Source organism: Drosophila bipectinata, chromosome 3R (assembly GCF_030179905.1).
Source record: "Drosophila bipectinata strain 14024-0381.07 chromosome 3R, DbipHiC1v2, whole genome shotgun sequence".
In the NCBI taxonomy this organism is placed as follows: domain Eukaryota; kingdom Metazoa; phylum Arthropoda; class Insecta; order Diptera; family Drosophilidae; genus Drosophila; species Drosophila bipectinata.
In genome coordinates this window covers 20436928-20455466 of record NC_091739.1, presented here as the reverse complement: position 1 = coordinate 20455466, position 18539 = coordinate 20436928, and the positions used below count along the sequence as shown (strand labels likewise).

General features: G+C 47.7%; 1 protein-coding gene across 2 annotated transcripts in view; it reads right to left on the bottom strand.

Moving 5' to 3' along the window:
• Window positions 1-18539, bottom strand: part of hth (Meis homeobox homothorax) — a 112043-nt gene that overhangs the window by 40683 nt on the left and 52821 nt on the right. For both annotated transcript variants that reach the window (XM_017244047.3, XM_017244058.3), the window contains one exon: window positions 5138-5261. In XM_017244047.3, coding sequence (XP_017099536.1) covers window positions 5138-5261 — 124 coding nt within the window. The remainder of the gene's footprint in view (window positions 1-5137; window positions 5262-18539) is intronic.

The window sequence follows — 18539 nt, the reverse complement described above, 5'->3', positions numbered from 1 at the left end:
GGTTCTTTGTGCCGGCTCTCGTTTCCATCTCTCGGAGACAATTGTCATGCGGAGTGATTCAAAACCCCGGACAGGTCATCGTTCCCTGCTTCGAACAGCTCTCCACACTTTATCCACCTATTAGTGTAGCCCCTCTCCAGCGTCGTTTATCGTTAGTCTAACCCACAATTTCCAGGCCGCTGAGCAGGCAAATGCGTATATAAATATACACCTATATTTACCACAGTTTTCCACACAGTTTTGTGTACCACTTTCTTCCTGTTGACTCAAGATAATTTCCCTACAAAATGTCAAATTTTCCTCACAAAACGCCCACGACACACTCCAGTCTGACAGTCTGGCGAAGGCGAAGGGGATGTTCCCCGAGATCGTTAGTTAAGTTAGTAGGTGGCATAACAAAGTCGGGCAGGTGAGCAGAACCACCGACCACGCCCTCCACTCCGCCCCCCCCCACCAGGGCCAACAATTTGTCAATAATGTTTGCCTTTGGAAATTCGAGGGCGGGGGTTGATTGGAGAGGAGGCCAGTGCCACGCCCAGTGCGGTTGGGCACTGTGAAAAACCACGTTAATGTCGCAGGACCCTTTTCCAGAACCAGTCCTCCACGACAAGCCTGTAGAGTCTTACGTGTCGCTGGGCTTTCGTTTCAAAACAAAACGCCAACAAGGACACGGGCCGGGGCGATCGATGGTTCCAGTGGGGGCGTGGCTGCTCAAGAGGTTGCCCAAAACACGAACTGCTTAATTTGGTCGGCCGGGCACTTAAAAAGCGTTTAGGGCACAGGGAGGGGTAGTATTGTATGGAATTCCATGGAACTTATTTCCAAAGTTTTGAAGAATGTTTTCTAAATAGTTGGGAAGATCCGCTCCAAGGCCTATCGATCCAGATTCTGGTTCCAGCTCGGGAGGAGAGGTCGTCGGGGCTCACATGGCACAACACACTGACTGGCCATTCGATTCGCATTCGCGGATTCGCGGAGAGAGCCGTATAATTATAATTGCTGATAAATGCCCCACACTAATAAACACCCCACCGCCGGCAGGGAACGGGGAGCCAGATCGGGATGGACTCGGATCGGGACGTGTGACGCTAATGACTCCATCGCCGGCCGTCGACGAAAAATGAAATGATTTGTGTGAGAGATTGCATGCCGCGCAGTGATTTGTGATTTGTGTGCTGAGAAATGCAGTTTTAAACGGCGCGGACTGCAAAACTGGCAGCTTGATAAGCCGCCACTGTCATCAGCAGCATACGGCTCGTGATAGCTCTATTAATGGCACGCCACCATCGACTGGCCGTCCCTCTCCTTCGACACAAGCCCCGTCCCGATGCCCATCGCGGATGCAGAAATGAATGCGAAAATAATGAATAATAAAAGTCGGCAGTACATGGCTTTTAATGTTTCCTTGAGAATATAAAAATGGCACTGAGGTTAACAAAAGCCAGAAATTAAAAAATAACTTATCTCTGTTCTCTCTCTCTCTCTCTCTGTCTTAATTGCTGTCTCTTTCTCTGGCTTATCACTTGATGGCTTGAATGCCCGTCAAGCTGTGTCTAATTTATGCAACCGCCAGTGTGGCAGATCCATAACTATATTACGACGATAAGTGTAAAGCCAGACAAATTTTAAGTCAAAAGCGACCACCCATGAAACACGATTCCCCAGCGAAAGAGATGGCCGCATTGCAGCCGAAAGAGGCAGCAATAGCCGTAGCTTTGCACTTCTTCGGGAGTTCCGAAACAACCCTCCCGGTGGAAACCTTTTTTTTGGTGTTGCTTGTTTGTCAACTCCCCGCGACCTTCCGCCTGCTTCGTCCTTGTTGTCGACCTCCCAAAAACCCATCCGATGCTGGTGTTGATGAATCCGATGATTCCGAGGGTTACTGCCGATTCCGAGGGAAATTCGATGCGCATTCTATTCATTGGCGTGTCGGCCCAGAAATATGATAATGCGGAATACAAAAAAAGCAACAGTCAGTTCGTAAATTTTCATTGTAAAATGGAACAAGTTCGCGTAGCTCGTCCTGTTTTTTTTAGGGGATGAAGATGTATTGCCTTTTGTGCCATTTGACGTAATGTTACATAAGCTCTGATCCGGCGCTTCTCCCCTCCAGTCCTCTCATTAAAAAACATCGCATTTCTGTTTCAGTTTTTTACGAGTGCGAAGTGCGATTCCCAAACGTGCAGCAGCTGGTCCTGGTCCTGGGATTTCGGGGTTCAAGGATTCCGGAGAGATACCCCCGAACAGATATGGGCAATTTCTGCCAACCAGCCCCTTACTCTTTACTTCGCTCTTGATAATGCGTAAAATTTTAATTTCAATCGGGAAGTTCGTGTCAGAGTTGTGACAAAGGAGTTAAAAGTTGTGGGAATGATGGATCTGTAGATGCTGCCAGAGCTGGAGGTGTGAATCGAGATCGATTTGAATGGGTTTATCTGGGATTCGTTATGAATTCTAATAAATGTCTAATGACTGTCCAAGTCAGCAAGGTGTGAAAAAACAATAGCAGAGGGATCTACTTTCTTTGTCCAAAATATCTTAAAGAATTTGTTGAATTTACATAAACCCCTGATTCCGTCCGATTCGTCATTTTCCCATTGAAAAACAATACAAAATTAAAGAGGGAGGAACTCGGCCTACTGGGAACTGGGGAAATGCTTTCACATCACAAAAGACAGTCCCTGAGAAAAACTGTCAACGCCGAGGGGCCTGGCTTGAGCCGGCCGGGAGTAAATGGAAATTGTCTAATTGTGCGTGGTAAGATAACAAACAGAGCCAGAGCTTCCTGTTATTGTTCTTCCTCCGGCACATTTCGTCAATGTAAATAAGCTAGAACAACAACTGCGGCAGATAATCGCCTTAGATGGCAGTACAAAAAGTGCACTTCACACAAGGTCAAGGGACCGGGGACCAGGCCCAGGGAACAGGGAGAAGGGGCGGATTTAAATGCCACAGTGACAAAAACAAGCTGCCACACATCCCTCCCAGACCCGCACCAGGCTTCGAAAATGTTTTAAAACTGTAACAATTGGCAATTGTGTGGGTCTTGCGGCTTGACGAACTTCCCGAGCGGAAAGGATAACAGGCCAGGATAACCCCCATGAAAGTTAATTTACGTCACGCAGCATTTTCAATCAATGTCAGAGGAGGAAGGAGGTGGGTTAACTGCCAGGCTAGGGATAGCGAAAAGCCACCCCTTTCGCCTCGGGCGACCGCCCGCCGCTTCTGTTTATTTTCGTTTCCAATTTTATTTCCCTGACCCGGGGATTGATCTCGATTTGATTTGCATTTAAGCGCGACACTTGACGAGTTGCCGTGTAAATAAACAACGGAATTATGCTCCGGCATCTTCTGTCGGGGCTCTTTATCGGGGCATTAACATCGGCATTAGCTCATCATCCTGAAATATGTTTCTGGCCACTTAGGAGTGGCTGGCTTTGATGAGGGTGATTCACAATTAGAGAGTCGGCGTGTCTGCGGCTGTCAGTTGGAGTCTCGTTTCTATTGCTGGGTCAACACCCCGTTTGGAGTTCTTTAATTATGGTAGAGAAAAAAAAGTATCTTTAAGGTCCCGACCTCACTCGCACAATTCGTGGAAATTCAGGACCCGCAAGGATGCAATATTTCGTTTTCGTTTTCGTTCCTTTTCATTGTGCGCTCTCTCGGCATGAAATTCCTGTCAAAATTGATAAAAATCACATTTTCCATTTGAATAACATTTTACGAATTCGTGCATAAAATTACGCCAGAAAAATATTCACCCCCTCTCGGGGCTCTCGGGTCTGGCTCTGGGTCCTTTTGCAGTGGAATTCCTGCAGCTCGAGCTCGAGGAAAATTCCTTGGTAACCACATGCCGGGTAAGAGGCAGGGGCAGGGCTTGGTGGCCCTCCCGTTGCCTTGTCTACTTAAAATGTGGAAAATATCTATTTGCTACGCCAGAAATACGCGACGCAAATTTCCCCCAGAAGAGGGAGGGCGGGAACTAGACGGGCTTGCCATTTTCTTATCGCAGCAGCCGCCGCAGAACGAAAATGAACGAAATTAACGTCGAAATTATTCGGCTGTAGATAATGTTCGTTGAGTTCGCAAACTTGAACTATGCCGAAATTAAATTTGTCTACAAAGTCAAGCTTTCCGATAAATCAATCAAGAAGGCGCTGGCAAGCCACCCATTAAAATAAATACAGAGACTCGCTCGTTCGGCGGGCTTTAAAGTTTAGAAACGCCTATAAGAGTTCTCCCCAAACCTAAGGGTATTAGCACCCATCCATCTCCCTCTCTGCAGTACATTAGTTTGACTTTAGTGTCCTGATTCTCCCAGTCCGGGGCTAGCTATAGCTATAAGAAACTGCATCATCACCTTGGACTCGGCCTCCTCCTCATTTCTACCCATTTTTGGAGAGCCACGACGAGTGGCCCCAAAGTGTATTTTTCGAGTACTGTTTTGGCCAGGTCTTTTGTTTTTTTCGCTGCCGCCGCACAAACAAAGGGGAAAACAACGCACTCGCAACGAGAAAAAAAAAAACACGGAAAACAAAATAATATTTTTGCCTATCACCATAAATAATTCACCTGGGCCCCCGATCCCCCGATCCCGCGCCCTCCCCGCTCGAGATCTTCAAAAAGAAGCGCCAAGTGCAAAGTCAGTCGCACTCGAGAAAATATTGAAAGAGCAGCAACAAAAATACTAAAAACACACATAAAACGCTCTTCGGGCTGCAGGCTGAAGTGGAGTTTGAGTGGAGTGGAGTCCACATAGCCCGGGGAGCCGAGATTCGAGAGATCCCCGAGACCGGAGCTCCAAGACAGGCAGTCTAGGGCCCCACAGCCACGACGGGCTCTTCCTATGAAGAGTCATGTGTTGTTCCCCAGTACTCCCCGGTCGTGGTTGTTGTTACTGTTGCTGTTGCTGTAACTCTTTTGTCAAGTTGTTGTACGATTACGCGGCAAGCTTTGGCGGCACTCGAAACTGAGGCAAACAACATAATCAGGAGGGACGATGGACGGACGCCTCTCGAGGCGTGAAGTGTGTAACACATTCAATAGGGATTAAGTCGATCGGAATCTGGCTAGGATCGGGCTGACATCATCCACATCGCTTACCATAGATAATACTTGAAAGAGAGTTTCGACTTACCAGGGTCTGATGTATCTAGGGCAGGTGGCTGCTGTGAGAGTGGACCGGGAGTACTACCAGCGCCCGGCGATCGGGCGTCGTCGTTCATGGCCCCGCCGTAGGACAGCGAAGAACTCGGCGGCCGCTGAAAGTGATAAGAAGAGTATGATTTAAGATTTGGTATTTTTCAGAGTTTCAGAATAGGGTATTTGGGTATTGGGATGTGGCATGCGTTGGCTGTTTGTTAGAATTGATTGCAAATGGGTTATAAACGTCGCTTTAAATTGACACGCCCGGCCATTAGAAGAGCGGTCCGGGCCAGACATGGCCAATGCCAACGCCAAAGGCAGACATTGTCAGCAGCGTGTCTTGTCCGGATTCTTCCGTCTCCCGGGCCAGGCCAACTCCCCCCGACTGTCTGCACGACTGTCAAGTTGTCAAAACTGCCTCGGCCCGGCCATATTGTGGGCAAACAAATGTTCGAGATTGTCGTGGCCTAGGCCTAGAACGAAACACAAACCAAAACCGACAACCGACAAGCCGGCTAGACAACATCGTGTGCAGAAATAAATATATATATAAGTTATCAAATTAATATGCGGCGACTGGCTTTGGCGATCTGGCCGTCTTCTAACTAGGAGCTCGGCTCTCCAGCTCCATCTCCATCACCATCCACATCCACATCGTCATCGCCATCGCCATCGTCTTTGGCCAAGAAAACAGGCAACAACAACCTGCGACGTCGACGGCATATTAAGCGCTAAAGTCTGAAAAAAAAACTTATGCAGAAACCAAAAATGTCAACGTCCAGGCAGTCCAGTCCAGGCCGGGCAATCGAAATCGATCGCCGGCAAGAGCAATTTAAATTCTGCTAATAACAAAAATATATACACATTAATTTCATGCACGTGCACAGATCGGTGCGGGGTGGGGCGAGGCGGGGCGGTGAGCTACAATTTTTAGCCATAAAATTATTATTTTCCCAAGCTCGTAAAAATTCTTGGCTTTCGAATGAAACACACTTGTGTTTTTGAAGTTCATTTGGCATGCGGGGCACACAAATCATGTGTTTTCGCTAAATATTTGTATAATCGCATATTAATAGCGCCCTGCTATAGACAATTTGTGGCTTGTTGCGTTTAATTGTTATGGCCGCACATTTTTGATTTGTTGGCCGAATAAACCTGACGAATGGCAGTCCGCCAGAGGCAATGAACTGCGAGGGACGAGTACTATCCCTAGCCGGGCTTAGTCAACCCGTCTAGGATCTGCCTGCTTTCCATTTCAAACACACACAAATCTATTAATAATTAGACAGCACTGTCTGCATTTTAAACAAAGCCCCAGCCCTTCCAGATAAATTTTATGAGCCATAAGGTGTCTCTGATAGTGGCATAAACCATTTCCAGCCATAAACGGACCTGCAATTGTAGCAATTGTCGTTGCTTTTATGGCAACAAAGACAGAGGCAAGCCCGTGGCTTAGACCGCAGGCTAATTTAATTAGCCATTTAATTAGCCAGTCGAAATCAAATGAAATGGCTATAAAAGGAGATATGCCGGTGAAATCCGATAGGCTTGACGGTATCTCGGGAAGATCTTCCGAACTTGTTCGCATCTTTCACACTTGCCGCACACTTTGCCGGGTTTTTGTTACCACTCTTGGCTGTTTCTTAACTTCTTTTTTTGTTGACGGCTTTTAAAGCGTTTGAAAGCATATTGGGTTACTGGGAGCTGAGAAGCGGGAACTGCTGGGAACACGCCCGAGGAGTGTTGGCCAAAATGAGGAGCCAGGAGGACGATCCACTGATGCGTGCATTAATTACTTTTTCAATTAGCCAGTGGCCCGCGCTCCACACAAATTAAGCTATCGAATTCCTCTTGCATGTCCTGCGACAATTATTAACAGGATATCGGTTTTATTCAAATGATGAGTCTCCGAGCCCGAGCTGGGGACTGCTTTTAATATTAATGAAAGCGAATGAGGACTCCCTCAGCCACCTAACCATCTAACCGCCTAACCATCTAACCCCAATTCCATTTCCACGTCACGTAATCGTGAAAACTTTTTCACTTTTTTCGTTATATTCCGGGGGAGCGCCCTGGGCCCGCTGGGTGCATTAAAATGATCAAGAAACAATTTTCGTTTACCTGCCGCAGCTAAATTATTTATTTAATGCCCTCTCCCGGGCCTCCCATCGCCCCAGCCCCAGAACCACCGCTGTCTTGCTAAATTTTTGATGATATTTGGAGCAGAGGAGCGACAATTGGGCGGTCTCAGAGTGTGTAGATGGAGAGCCCAGAGCCGGGACAACAACAACCGCAAATTTCTAGGGCCAAGTGAGTCGTAAAAAAGTTACGACCAAAACCATCAAACTGGGCACTGAGAGAAATCATTCAGAAATCCAATAGTATTAAGGAATAATATTTAAGGTGTTGTGGGAGTTTTTTCTTCGTCTGCACTCCAAACACTTTAGGAAGAACTTCTGCCAATTGTTTTCGAGTCACTTCATTACGACGGCGGGAAGTTGGACCTGCGGTCAGTCCGGAACTTTCCAAGTGACTTGGCTAAGTCGGCTCAGCCGGAAGATAATTGCTAGTGCTGGGTGGGTGGCTGCTCAAACAGTATCGACGCGTGTCGGGCCGGGTCCCACCCAAAAGTCAAAACATGCAATTTCCAGCGAACCCTATAATTTGGCAGAGAAGAGAAATCTTGTCGCAGCTCCTGCCAGGGCTAATCACCACAATCAACAAGGCTTCGGCGGCCCTTGAGCAAGCCGCCTGCGAAAACTGAGGCAAAACAATCAAATTACGCCCGTAACTCGGTTTGCGGCGTGGGAAGTTTTTCCGCCGGTAGGGGCGTGGCTCTGGCAGGGATTTCTCGCCGCCATCCCCTTTATCCCTAATTGCCCGCCGGCGAAAATCCTGCGTTTGACATTCGGGAGAGGGTTCTGGGGTAAGCCTAGCCCGCGGCTCTAAAGCGGAGTTTCAGGCCGAATCCCAGTCCGGGATTAGGATTGAATCTCGGTTACTTGGTACTTTTATTTCTCACTGTAGCCTGCCCTATTATTTTCCGGCGTTTGTTTACCCAAAGGCCAGGCCCAAGTGGACGTGAAACATATTTTTCTATTTGTCGGCAAACACTCTCGGAACAAATCCTCGCCCTCTAGCCGGCACATCCTTAGAACAAATAATTAAATCCTTTTTACACGGCCGCTGCGAATAAAAGTTTTCCGTGCGGTTTCTGGTTTCGCAGGATTTCCAGGAGCTGCGCCTGGATGTGGAAAAATGAGTGGCAGTGAGTGGAAGGTCTGAACCCCAATATGCTCAGGCCTCAGTCCTCAGTTCTCCGTCCTCAATCCTTAGGAATCCTCAGGACTCAGAACTCAGTCCTCCGTCCTCTATACTCGGTCCTTACAACAATCCCTCCCGGCTGTTTGTTTTGATGGATTTGCTGCTTCACAAAAGCTTTTGTTTGTCTGTTTGTGTCATGTTTGTTGTTTTGGCTTTGGTTTGGATTGGGTTGGTTTGGTTTCGGCTTCGGCTTGGGCTCTGGCTTGGGCTTGGGCTTAGGCTGGGGTTTCGCTTTTAGCCAAGAATCCTTGTGGCGTTGGGTTTCTGTTGGCATTCTGCTTAATTAACGGTATATAGCCAGCCACCCCGTTTATTTGTGCCACTTGAGCAGCAGCTGCCGTTGCTGCTCCACCCTTGCTGCTCCTGGCTGCCACAGCCCCAGTTCGCGGCAAGCACCCCCTCAGCTGTTGCCACCTTTGTGTATTTAATTGCGCGCATGGCATTTAATTGTTTTTCAAATTTGCTCGAGTTGTTGTAAAGCGCTCATATGTGTGTCTGAGAGCCATTTTGTCGGTAGATGTGGATGCGAGGGTTGGACGCTGAATTTTTAATTAAAGCCGCCGGAGGAGGTGCAAACTCCTTGGCGAACACCCCAACAATTCAATATGGCTGCCTGCCGCCCCTCGGCGGGCCCCCGGTTCTGGCAGGCAAATTGCTTGGCTGGAAATATGCACAGACACACGCCCATACATGAGGTATAATTTCAATCAAATGGCAAGTTAATTACACACAATTATTTCTCAAACGCCGTCAGACAAAGGGCTTTAAGAGCTTGTCGCCCGCGGCGCAAGAGGAAGCTCAAGTTTTAAGGAATTTGTAAATAAATAGAACCGATGTTGGGACTTCTGCTGGGCTCAGAACATGACTCAGAACGCGCTTTAAAGTGATTTTAAACTCTTTTCAAATACTCCCTTTAAGCGGTTATCTTTTTGGGAATTTTTGGTAACGTCATCGGCTATCAGTTCCTGAATTAGACATCAATAATTAGGTTCGGTTGGGCCTGCTATCATATCTAAAGAATGTCCAGCGACAAGTTAATTTTCGCTCCGCATTCGAGCTCGAGTGGAACCTTTTAATTTCATGTCGAAACACTTGACATAATTAAACTAAACCCGAATGGTGGAAATTGTTGTTCTTTGGATACATTACTCATACGCAGGGTTGCAGCCACCTTGTGACCGACCGACCGGCAGACCATTATCTAACCGCGAGTGCTGAACAGGAAAATCTTGGCTTCCTATCAGCCAGCAGTTCAGTTCAGTTCCAGTTTCAGCCGCAACAATAAGAATGAACGAATACAGGTCTGTGATTAAATATTTATAATCTGATAAAGCCCGGCAGCCTGGCAGCGTACGTAAGAAATTTGGAAATCTTGGGCAAACAACGAAATTAGTATTTTGATAATAAAAAGAAATTCACAAGCTACCTGAAGAAACTACTCCAGAATTAGGCAAACACACAGAGTCAAGTCAGTGAGGTAAAATAATAAATAGATAAGGCCGTGGCTCTATCAACTTATCATTTGTTTGCCTTTGTTATTATGTTACACAAATAAAAACGGGCCTAGGGGAAAGGGCTAAGGCTACGGCTAGAGAGCTCAAAAACAAGCTACAGAGGGGCAGAACACATCTATGAACGGGGGGGAAAAATCCCCAGAAAGTAGAGCTGTGCGAACGGAAATGGAGCAAATGGAGCTGCACGCGATTTTGCATTCGAGATCGGGTTTATCTGCTCCACAAATCTCGGAGCTATCAATTTGAACTTTTCGCTCACACACTGGCACTAACACTGACACTGCCACAGCCACAGTCGGGAGATTATAGCCGGAGAACTTTGGACTCTAGTTTATACTTTTTCCTTTTAATTTGCACTTGAGTGCATTTCCCGACTGTAGCAATGGCTATGGCTATGGCTGCCATGCAAATAAGATAATTATTCAAATGGCATGTTTCACACAATTCCAACACAAATTCCTGAGCCAGCAGGCAAATCACGAAAGGCAGTGGAATCATTTTCAGGCAAGCCCCGAGCCCCCAAAGATATCAAGATAGCGACATGCAAATGCTGCGATGATCGCGAGAAATAGATTTGCATAAGAGCTCCTTCCAGAGACGCTCGGACTGAAGCTCTGGAGCTCTGCAGACTGCAGACTGCAGCTCGCATGTGAGAACATTAATCGTGTAATTAATTTGATGCATGTGTATGCAAAGTAATTTCATGTAAACTGTCACACCCCCTGCCCCTGTCGCTGTAGCTGTCGCTGTCCCAGAGCCTAGCCACTCTTGTGGCGTGCTTGAAATCCAGCGGAAAGGAAAGCCAACCCAAAAAAGAAGAAACACCCCAAAGACCCCAGACAGACAGTGTCAAATAGATTCCGCGGCCCGATAGAGACAACAACAGCCAGGGGCCTGGAGATTAGCCAACAAGACATCGGCCGAGACAGGATCCCGATTCTGACTCCGACTCCGATTCCGATCCCAAAGCGGACATTTCGCGGACGTTTCCCTGTCAGCGAAATCCCAGCAGAAACCAAGAGAGAGATTTCATAGATTGCATTTCCCGCAAACCGAAGACAAACAACTGAAGGTGTTGGCCAACTTATTGCCGGCTTGTTCCTTTCGGCCGGCCCGATAAGCTGACAGCTGAAATTAGCCCGGCTAGAGGAAACATGCCCAGAGACGAGGCATTACAAGGATTTGTCGCTGTCTGGCGAGTCATGCCCCGGTCTCCAAAAAAATAACTGAAATAACCGAAAACGCCCAGTCACTCCGCCGGCCGAATAATACGAAATTCATATAGTATTATTGATATGAGCACACTGATAAATGGCCCAGAGTGACTCAAATGTAGATCAAAGATTCGCGCGAGCTACGCATTCCACATAAGTCCCCCACCACCTAAAACCTCCTGGGTCAGAGGAGGAGGTACACCGAAAAATGATGTTTGAATTTCAAACTTTAAAGAATCATATTTCATGAGCCTCTCGTGCTATTTGGTATCAGCCATCTGTGAAACCCAACGCCACAAAGCCAGATCCATAAGTAGTTTCTATTGTGTTTTTTTTTTACAGTGTTTTGAACGCTTTCCAAAACAATCTTGTTTTCGAATTACAGCAGCGTCATCTTTGCCGCGAACTTCAGCACGGCGCTCAGAGTTCTCTGTATTATTTCATTCTTTTTCCCTTTCGAGGAGACGGGCGGCCGACTCTTTAAAAGCCTGGCCAAAAAAGTGTCGCATCATGGCCAGTGCGAGCAGCAGACTGGAAGACGTCGCCATGGCCATGACTGGCACAAGTTCCGCCCCTCGACTCTCAACTCTCCAACAAATTTCCATTTCCATTCCCCAGCACCAGCACCATCGCCAGCTCCATTCCCACTACCATACCGACGGTTTCCCCCGAAAAGCCTCTCCAGAGCAGAGTGCTTAAAGGTTGAATCATTCCGACCACTGCCAAATCAATTAGACCTGGTCGTGAGCCTCACTTTTCGGCCATTACTCGCCGCTTGCGAGCCGAGGCCCGGCTCCGCAGAGGGCCATAAAAATTAGAAAATTTGATTATTGCAACACGAAACGCTGCCCGAGATTCACTTTACCTCGTTGTTTTTGGGGCGTACTTCTCCAGGGTGGGGAGACGGAGTAAAGACGTCCCACTGGGCAGGACCATTTGCATATTATCGTGGTCGGCGCGCAAAGATGCGATGCTCTCCACCAAAAATTTCATTACCCTAACCAGAGCTTGAAAAGGCACAGTAGCGATGAGTTTAAATGAGTTTATTACATCTTTTGGCGCCTTTTTCAGCATTTAGACGGGGTGTTCCGAAAAAAGTTTCCAGCGCCCGGAAAGGGGTGCAGCAGTGCGGTAATGAAATTTCCATAGATTTGCATAAAACGAGCCCCCAGAGCAACTCGAGTCAGTCAGAGCATCAGGCTTGCCAGAGTCAGCAGTCAGCAGTCACCAGTCGGCAGTTGGAGATGCCCTAAATTAGATAATGTCTAAATTGGATTTAAAACACGCATTTTGCGGGTTTCCAACGGTAGCACACCATCGCCCATCGAAGACCCATCGAGACAACATCAAAATATCATTAGAAGGCAGTGCTTTTTTACCATTTGAAGGGTTGCTGGCCGACTGGGACTCTGATTTTTATGCAAATGCCTCTGCTGGTTGTCGGTTGGCATGAAATTTGATTTCCCATTTACCCATTTTAAGTTCCAGGGGAACAGGTGCCAGACGGCTCCCAGTCTCTAAGCCGATTATAAATTGTAATTAAATTAGGCTGGAAGAGCATATAGCAGATAGTGCAAGTCCATTAGGTATTTAGCCCACAGGTGACACATCTTGGGGTCATTTGGCCTGGCCAATAAATCGTGGTGCTGCCCACGTTGTCATTCCGTCATTTGCATGCCTCGTCATTTTAGCCTCGTCAAACCCCCTGACATGCACCGGGACAAGTTCATAAACTTTCGTTCTTTCATTCTGAGGCTATCGTGGCTTTTTGCCTCTCGGGCTTCAGTGTGTGCGGAGATTGCGTGGCATTTTTCGCATATTTCTGCTGCACATTTCGTGCAAAACTTAATTATATTAACTGAGTTATTTGCGGCATTTGGCGCGCTCGAAAAAAAAAACCCTCGAGTGGCCTTTGCAGGTGATGGCTGGCTCGCTGGCTGACTGGCTGGCTGGCTGGCTGGCTGGTTGTTGCTGAACGACAAAAATTATGACAACTTAACTTGACTAACTGGTGTGGCGCGGAAAAGAGATGCAGATAGTTGTTCGCACCTAAATGGCCAGAATGACGTACGGAAAGTGTCCAGGAGGACAGTTGGACAATCGGACGGGCAGACAACCGGCAATCAACAACATAATTAAAGACAGCAAATGCTCATGTATCTCCTGCTTCAGCGGAGCGATCCTCGCCTGCCACTGCCACTGCAGCGTTTCTGTGGTATGCAACGAGTTGCAATTAAAAATCAATAAAATGCGTGATTTTTGCAATTTCTGCGCGCTGCCATTGCAATTTGTAATTGCCATAATTAAAATGTTGGCCAGGCCGAAACCAGAAGACCAATTGTTCCCCTTTCTCCCGACTCCTAGGCGCTGCCATTTCTCCTAATCAAATTTTCACCTAAAAACACTGAAACCACCAGGAGTCACATCGCAATGAGATGCAATTAAGTGCGTTTTCAAACAATTTCACTTCGTTGAAACGAGGGTTGTGCTCTGCATCCACTCCGGGGAAACCACCCCGGCGCAGAGGTCCTGACAAAATCAGGCAATCAATCACAGGACCGCCGCATAACTCACCCTCGTCTGCGTTTTTTGGGCAAGGGGCGCAGCAAATCGGATTAACTCCGCCAGACTGTACCCCGAGGTCCACGCAGGCGCAGGGATTCAAGGGACTCAAGGATGCGCCCAACATGAGTCCTGATTCCTTAACTCTACATCCTATTGCCCTCCCATTCGCTCCACATCTCTGGCCTTGCTTGCAGGGGGTAGCTCGGCTCTGAATCGAACAATTAACTTTTTTGTTGAGGTTTTTTCGCAGTTCTTCGGGGCGTGTCCACCATCCCTAAAAACTAGAATCCCCGAGTCCCTGAATCCCCGAATCCCTGAATCCCGAAAGGAGCAATCACTGCGAGATCGGAATCTCGTTTCCAGCTGCGTTTGCTGATCGCTTCCCAACACTGCCAGGTACGAGAGGGGACTAGGGACGATCACGTGGCCGTGTCACTTTCCTGTCAAAATAATCATTATCGATGGTCCACGATGGCTGATAAGCAAGAGATCACGACGGGAGGATCGGCCTCGGAAATTGAGTTTTCCAGAGGTTGCTAGGCGGGGATTTGACTTTGCTAATGAATCACTGAGGGAAATCGTGCAAGTTTCAAAAGTGGATAGTTCAGGACTCTTGCCATTTTTGACGAGTGTAAGAGAGTCTTTTGATCACTGTCTTCCACTCGCCGCCTCTGCCCACAGTCAATTGAAATTCTACGCATTCCAACAAACAACAAACAAATGCAGGCGCACCGCCACAGATGCAGCTAGAAAAACCCACAGATACACAGATACACAGATACAAAGATACACAGATGGAGGCTCAGATACAGACAGTTGCATATATAGAATTCTCAATTGCTTTCGCATCATTACGTCTGCGAACAATTTATTTTTATAAAACGAAGCGACCGCCACCAGCCCGAAGTTGGCGTCATCATCTGCACTCGCTTTTCCCTGCATTTTCCTCCAACAACAACAGCAACAACAATCACGTTCAAAAGTGGTGGGGAAAATTGAAGAAAAATACTGAGGCATGAAAGCGGCGTAAAGAAATCAAATAAATTTTATTGTATAGAAGCGCAACACCAACAGCAACAGCAACAACCAGAAAGCCAAGCAAAACAATCATTGAGCCTGCTAGGCCGTAAATAGTTTACAGTTCTCTGCGGTTGCTCACACTTTCCTTAGCCCGCTGCAATCGATCGCAAAATTTCCCCCGCTTTCCTCGCTTTTCTTTCTTTTCTTGGCCTTTTTGGTTTTTTTGTTGTATTGTAAACAATTCTGTTGGCGGCTGGCGGATGGCGGCTGGCGGCCACAGCATCATCATCATCCTCGACATCATCAGCAGCCCGGCCTAGCTAAATGGGTGTTGAGTGCAAAGTGTTTGTGTTGCCACAGACCCTCACCTCACCCTCCCTCCCTCCGACCCTGTTCTGGCCACGATCGAGTGCAATATGGCGCGATCTCAATACTGCATTCGAATCCGAATAGCAATCTCTGGCCCCACCGTGTTAAACGCTCGATCATTTTGGGGTACATACTTGTTGCAGTCTGTTTGGTGACCCAAAGGATTCAGACTCATTAGGTTTAGTTCTAGTAGAATAGCTCCCATAGAGGTCAGTATAATTACGGATTTGTTAAAATTATTCCCCTTAATTGTCTTTCTTATAATATGGGTCTGTTGCATCACAAATTTCGTTCGTTTGGGGCTCAGGTCTGATTTCTTTTCGGTTCGCAGCGGGAGATGCATCTTTTGTGAGCTGATGCTGCTGCTGCTCCTCGATCGCTTTGTGTGTCTTTTTAATTTTATGTCTGGCCTTGTGCAGAGGGAGGGAGAGGGGGCAGTAGTAATGGCAGTGGTGTAGCAGTGGAGAGAGGGAAGCCGAGTTTTTGGAGCTGACACTAAAAATACAATTTTAAAATACGAAAACGAGAGATTCGAAATCAAAGCGAAGCCAAAAAGAAATCATACAAAGGCCATGGTCAGCGGACAGAAAAAGCCAACCAGACTCTTGTCGTTTTTTAAGATTTTTCATAATTTTTGCGCGCCCTGACCACAAAAAGGCTGCAACAACAGCAAAGGCCCAGGCAACGACCACCATGTTAACGACTCTGGGCGCAGCTTTAACTCCGGCCCAGCCCGGCATCATCATCATCATCGCTGCTCCTCCGCCGCTCCCGCTCCCGGACCCGGACTATATAGTACATTGTCTGGCGGATCGTTTTCTCAACTTAACGTAAAAGTTTCATTTTCGATGCCTTTGCAGGCCGGCGGAATGAGACTTTGTCCAGAAAACGAACCTCGCGACGACCTGCAACAAATGGGTTTTTTCCTGGCTTCTTCCGCTCCACCGCCCCTGCTTACCGCTCCCTCCCTCTCTGATGATTTTTGAATTGATTTGTGTTGTTAAATATTAAATTCTTATAAGTCATTTGCACTCGACTGGGGTCTGGGGTTTGGGGCTTGGGGTCTGGGGCCCGGAGCTCTCGAATCTCCAATCGCCGGGCTTGGGAGCTTTGTGTGGCTCCAAAATGACAGACAAGACAGCTCCCCCACCCCACGGCCGCCTCCCCTCCTGCCCACATATATCATTTACACTCCAGCCAGATCGGAGCTGGAGTCGGAGCTCCGAGGAGCACTGGCAATTGGAAACGGAATCGAATTCTCGAATTCGAGCTCAGACATTCAGTCAGTTCACAGCGGTCGGTCGGCCAAAAATGGCAACGGGGCAGCATCGCGTATACCTCAGATACACCACAGCCATACACGCCTGGGCTCCCTGGCCCCCGCCCTGGCTTTCTGGGAGGGGCTGCTAGGTGGGGAGCCCGCTGGCTCAAACTGAAATTATATTTTCAAGGTGTTCTCTTGCACATGGCTGGGTGCCTTAATTTCGTTCGTATTTTTATAATTTTAATTAACATTGCTGGGGTGCTTGAGCTCGAGTTCGGAACTCGATTTCTGAACAGATGCATCTAACAGGCTTTTAGTCAGAAGGCACTCCTGATAGATGCAACTTTGATTGCCTGTTTTATAATATTTTATTAAAATTTTCGCAGTCTGGAGAATCAAGAGTCTCCCTCCCCCTTTCTTTCTTCTGGGAGAAAGGACGCAGAGAAAGAGGCCATGGGATGGGGGTCTCGAACATTCAATAAACACTCACGCAGTGCACAAAATGGACTTTAAACAAGTGCCACATGAAGGCTGGAAATTTATATGGGGAGCTTTAAGTAAGTCTCCAGCTGCTGTCGCTGTGGCTGTGGCTGCTGCCTTCTGCCTCCTTCTTTCTTCGGCAGTCTTCTCCTGGCTTTCTTCTGGCTCGTTTCGGTTGCATTCATTACAAGCAAGCCAAAGGTTAACATGCAACGAACGAACCGAGGAGCAACAGCAACAACGGCTGCTAAAAAGCTTAAATTTCACAACACGCTTCGGAACCAGAAACAACACTACAGCAGCAACATCCACAGCAACAGGGACAGGAACAACAACAACTCAAAAGCGACAGACAGACAAACACACAGCATCAACATCAACGGTCGTTGTCGTTGTCGTTGCCGTTGTCGTCTCCGACGTCTCTCAACTTTTGCGTTTGAGCATTTAAGTGCCAATTAATAACAATTTTTATGAACCGAAGAAATAGTTGACAACACGGCATGGCCGCCTCGCATCGCATCATTTTTTCACTCCGACTGCTGATGAGCGTTGCATGCAACAAGCAACATGCAACACGAGACTGAGTCCGACTTTGACTCCGAGTAGAAGCAAAGTCTCGGCCCGGCCCGGCAAGCCAAACTTCATTTGGAAACACATAATATTGTACACTTTATGGACAATTATTATATAAGTTTTATTAGCTAAGCGTCAGAAGTGGGCAGAGCCGGAGGCAGAATCTTAATTAATTTGTGATTTTCTGCCCCGGCCAGTGAGCTTGCAAGAGCCGGGCTTCCTAACTGCAATCTCCCGGAGGAAGAACAGGATTAAAGATGGAGTACTATCGTTGCTATATAGAGGAGTGTTTCCATCAAGAAAGCCAAATGGCATAAAAAGTAAACATCTTGGCATTACTTAGCAACTTCTGAAAGCCACATTAGCAGGACAACCCTCCCCCAACGGGCCGCAGTGCAGTTCTGACCCGCTTATTGACGGCAACAAGCCCGCGAAGGAAACCCAATAGGCACAAACAGGACACAGGCTGACTTTGAAACATTTGGCGACATTAATATGATTTAATGCGTTAATTAGCGCCCGGCAGCCCAGCTCTGGGTGAGGGTGCGAAACCAGCTACGCCACGGCATCTGACGCAAGGCTTCGCTCCGCTTATGGCTTATAGCGGGTTGGTATAGCATACTTCTTCGCGAGAAGCTGCTCCGCTTTCAGGAATTCCCCAAATCCCCGAAGCGGATTAGTAGAGGCACGGCGGGAAAAGCTGGTGTCTGACTGGTGGGATGCGGGGGAGGAGGCCTGCGCCCCCGTGTGCATTGCGTAATTGACGTCAATTTTGTTTTCGCACCGCGCATACCAAAAATAAGAGCAACAGCCCACAAGGAGAATAACAACCTTGAGGGTTTCGAGTGGGTGACTTCCTCCCTGTCCCAGTCCCGGGCCCACTTCCCGGGAAATTCAATACCCGGGCCGGGAGAAAATAATTTGCCAAAATATAGAAATTGTGTCGCCGTGCAGAAATATGCAAGGAGGAGAGGAGAGATATTGAAATCTCGAGCCGGGGCCCAATAAACAGGAGCTACGACAATGCCGACATTCCCGGCGCAAGGGTGGTGGCATCATATTTCATTTATT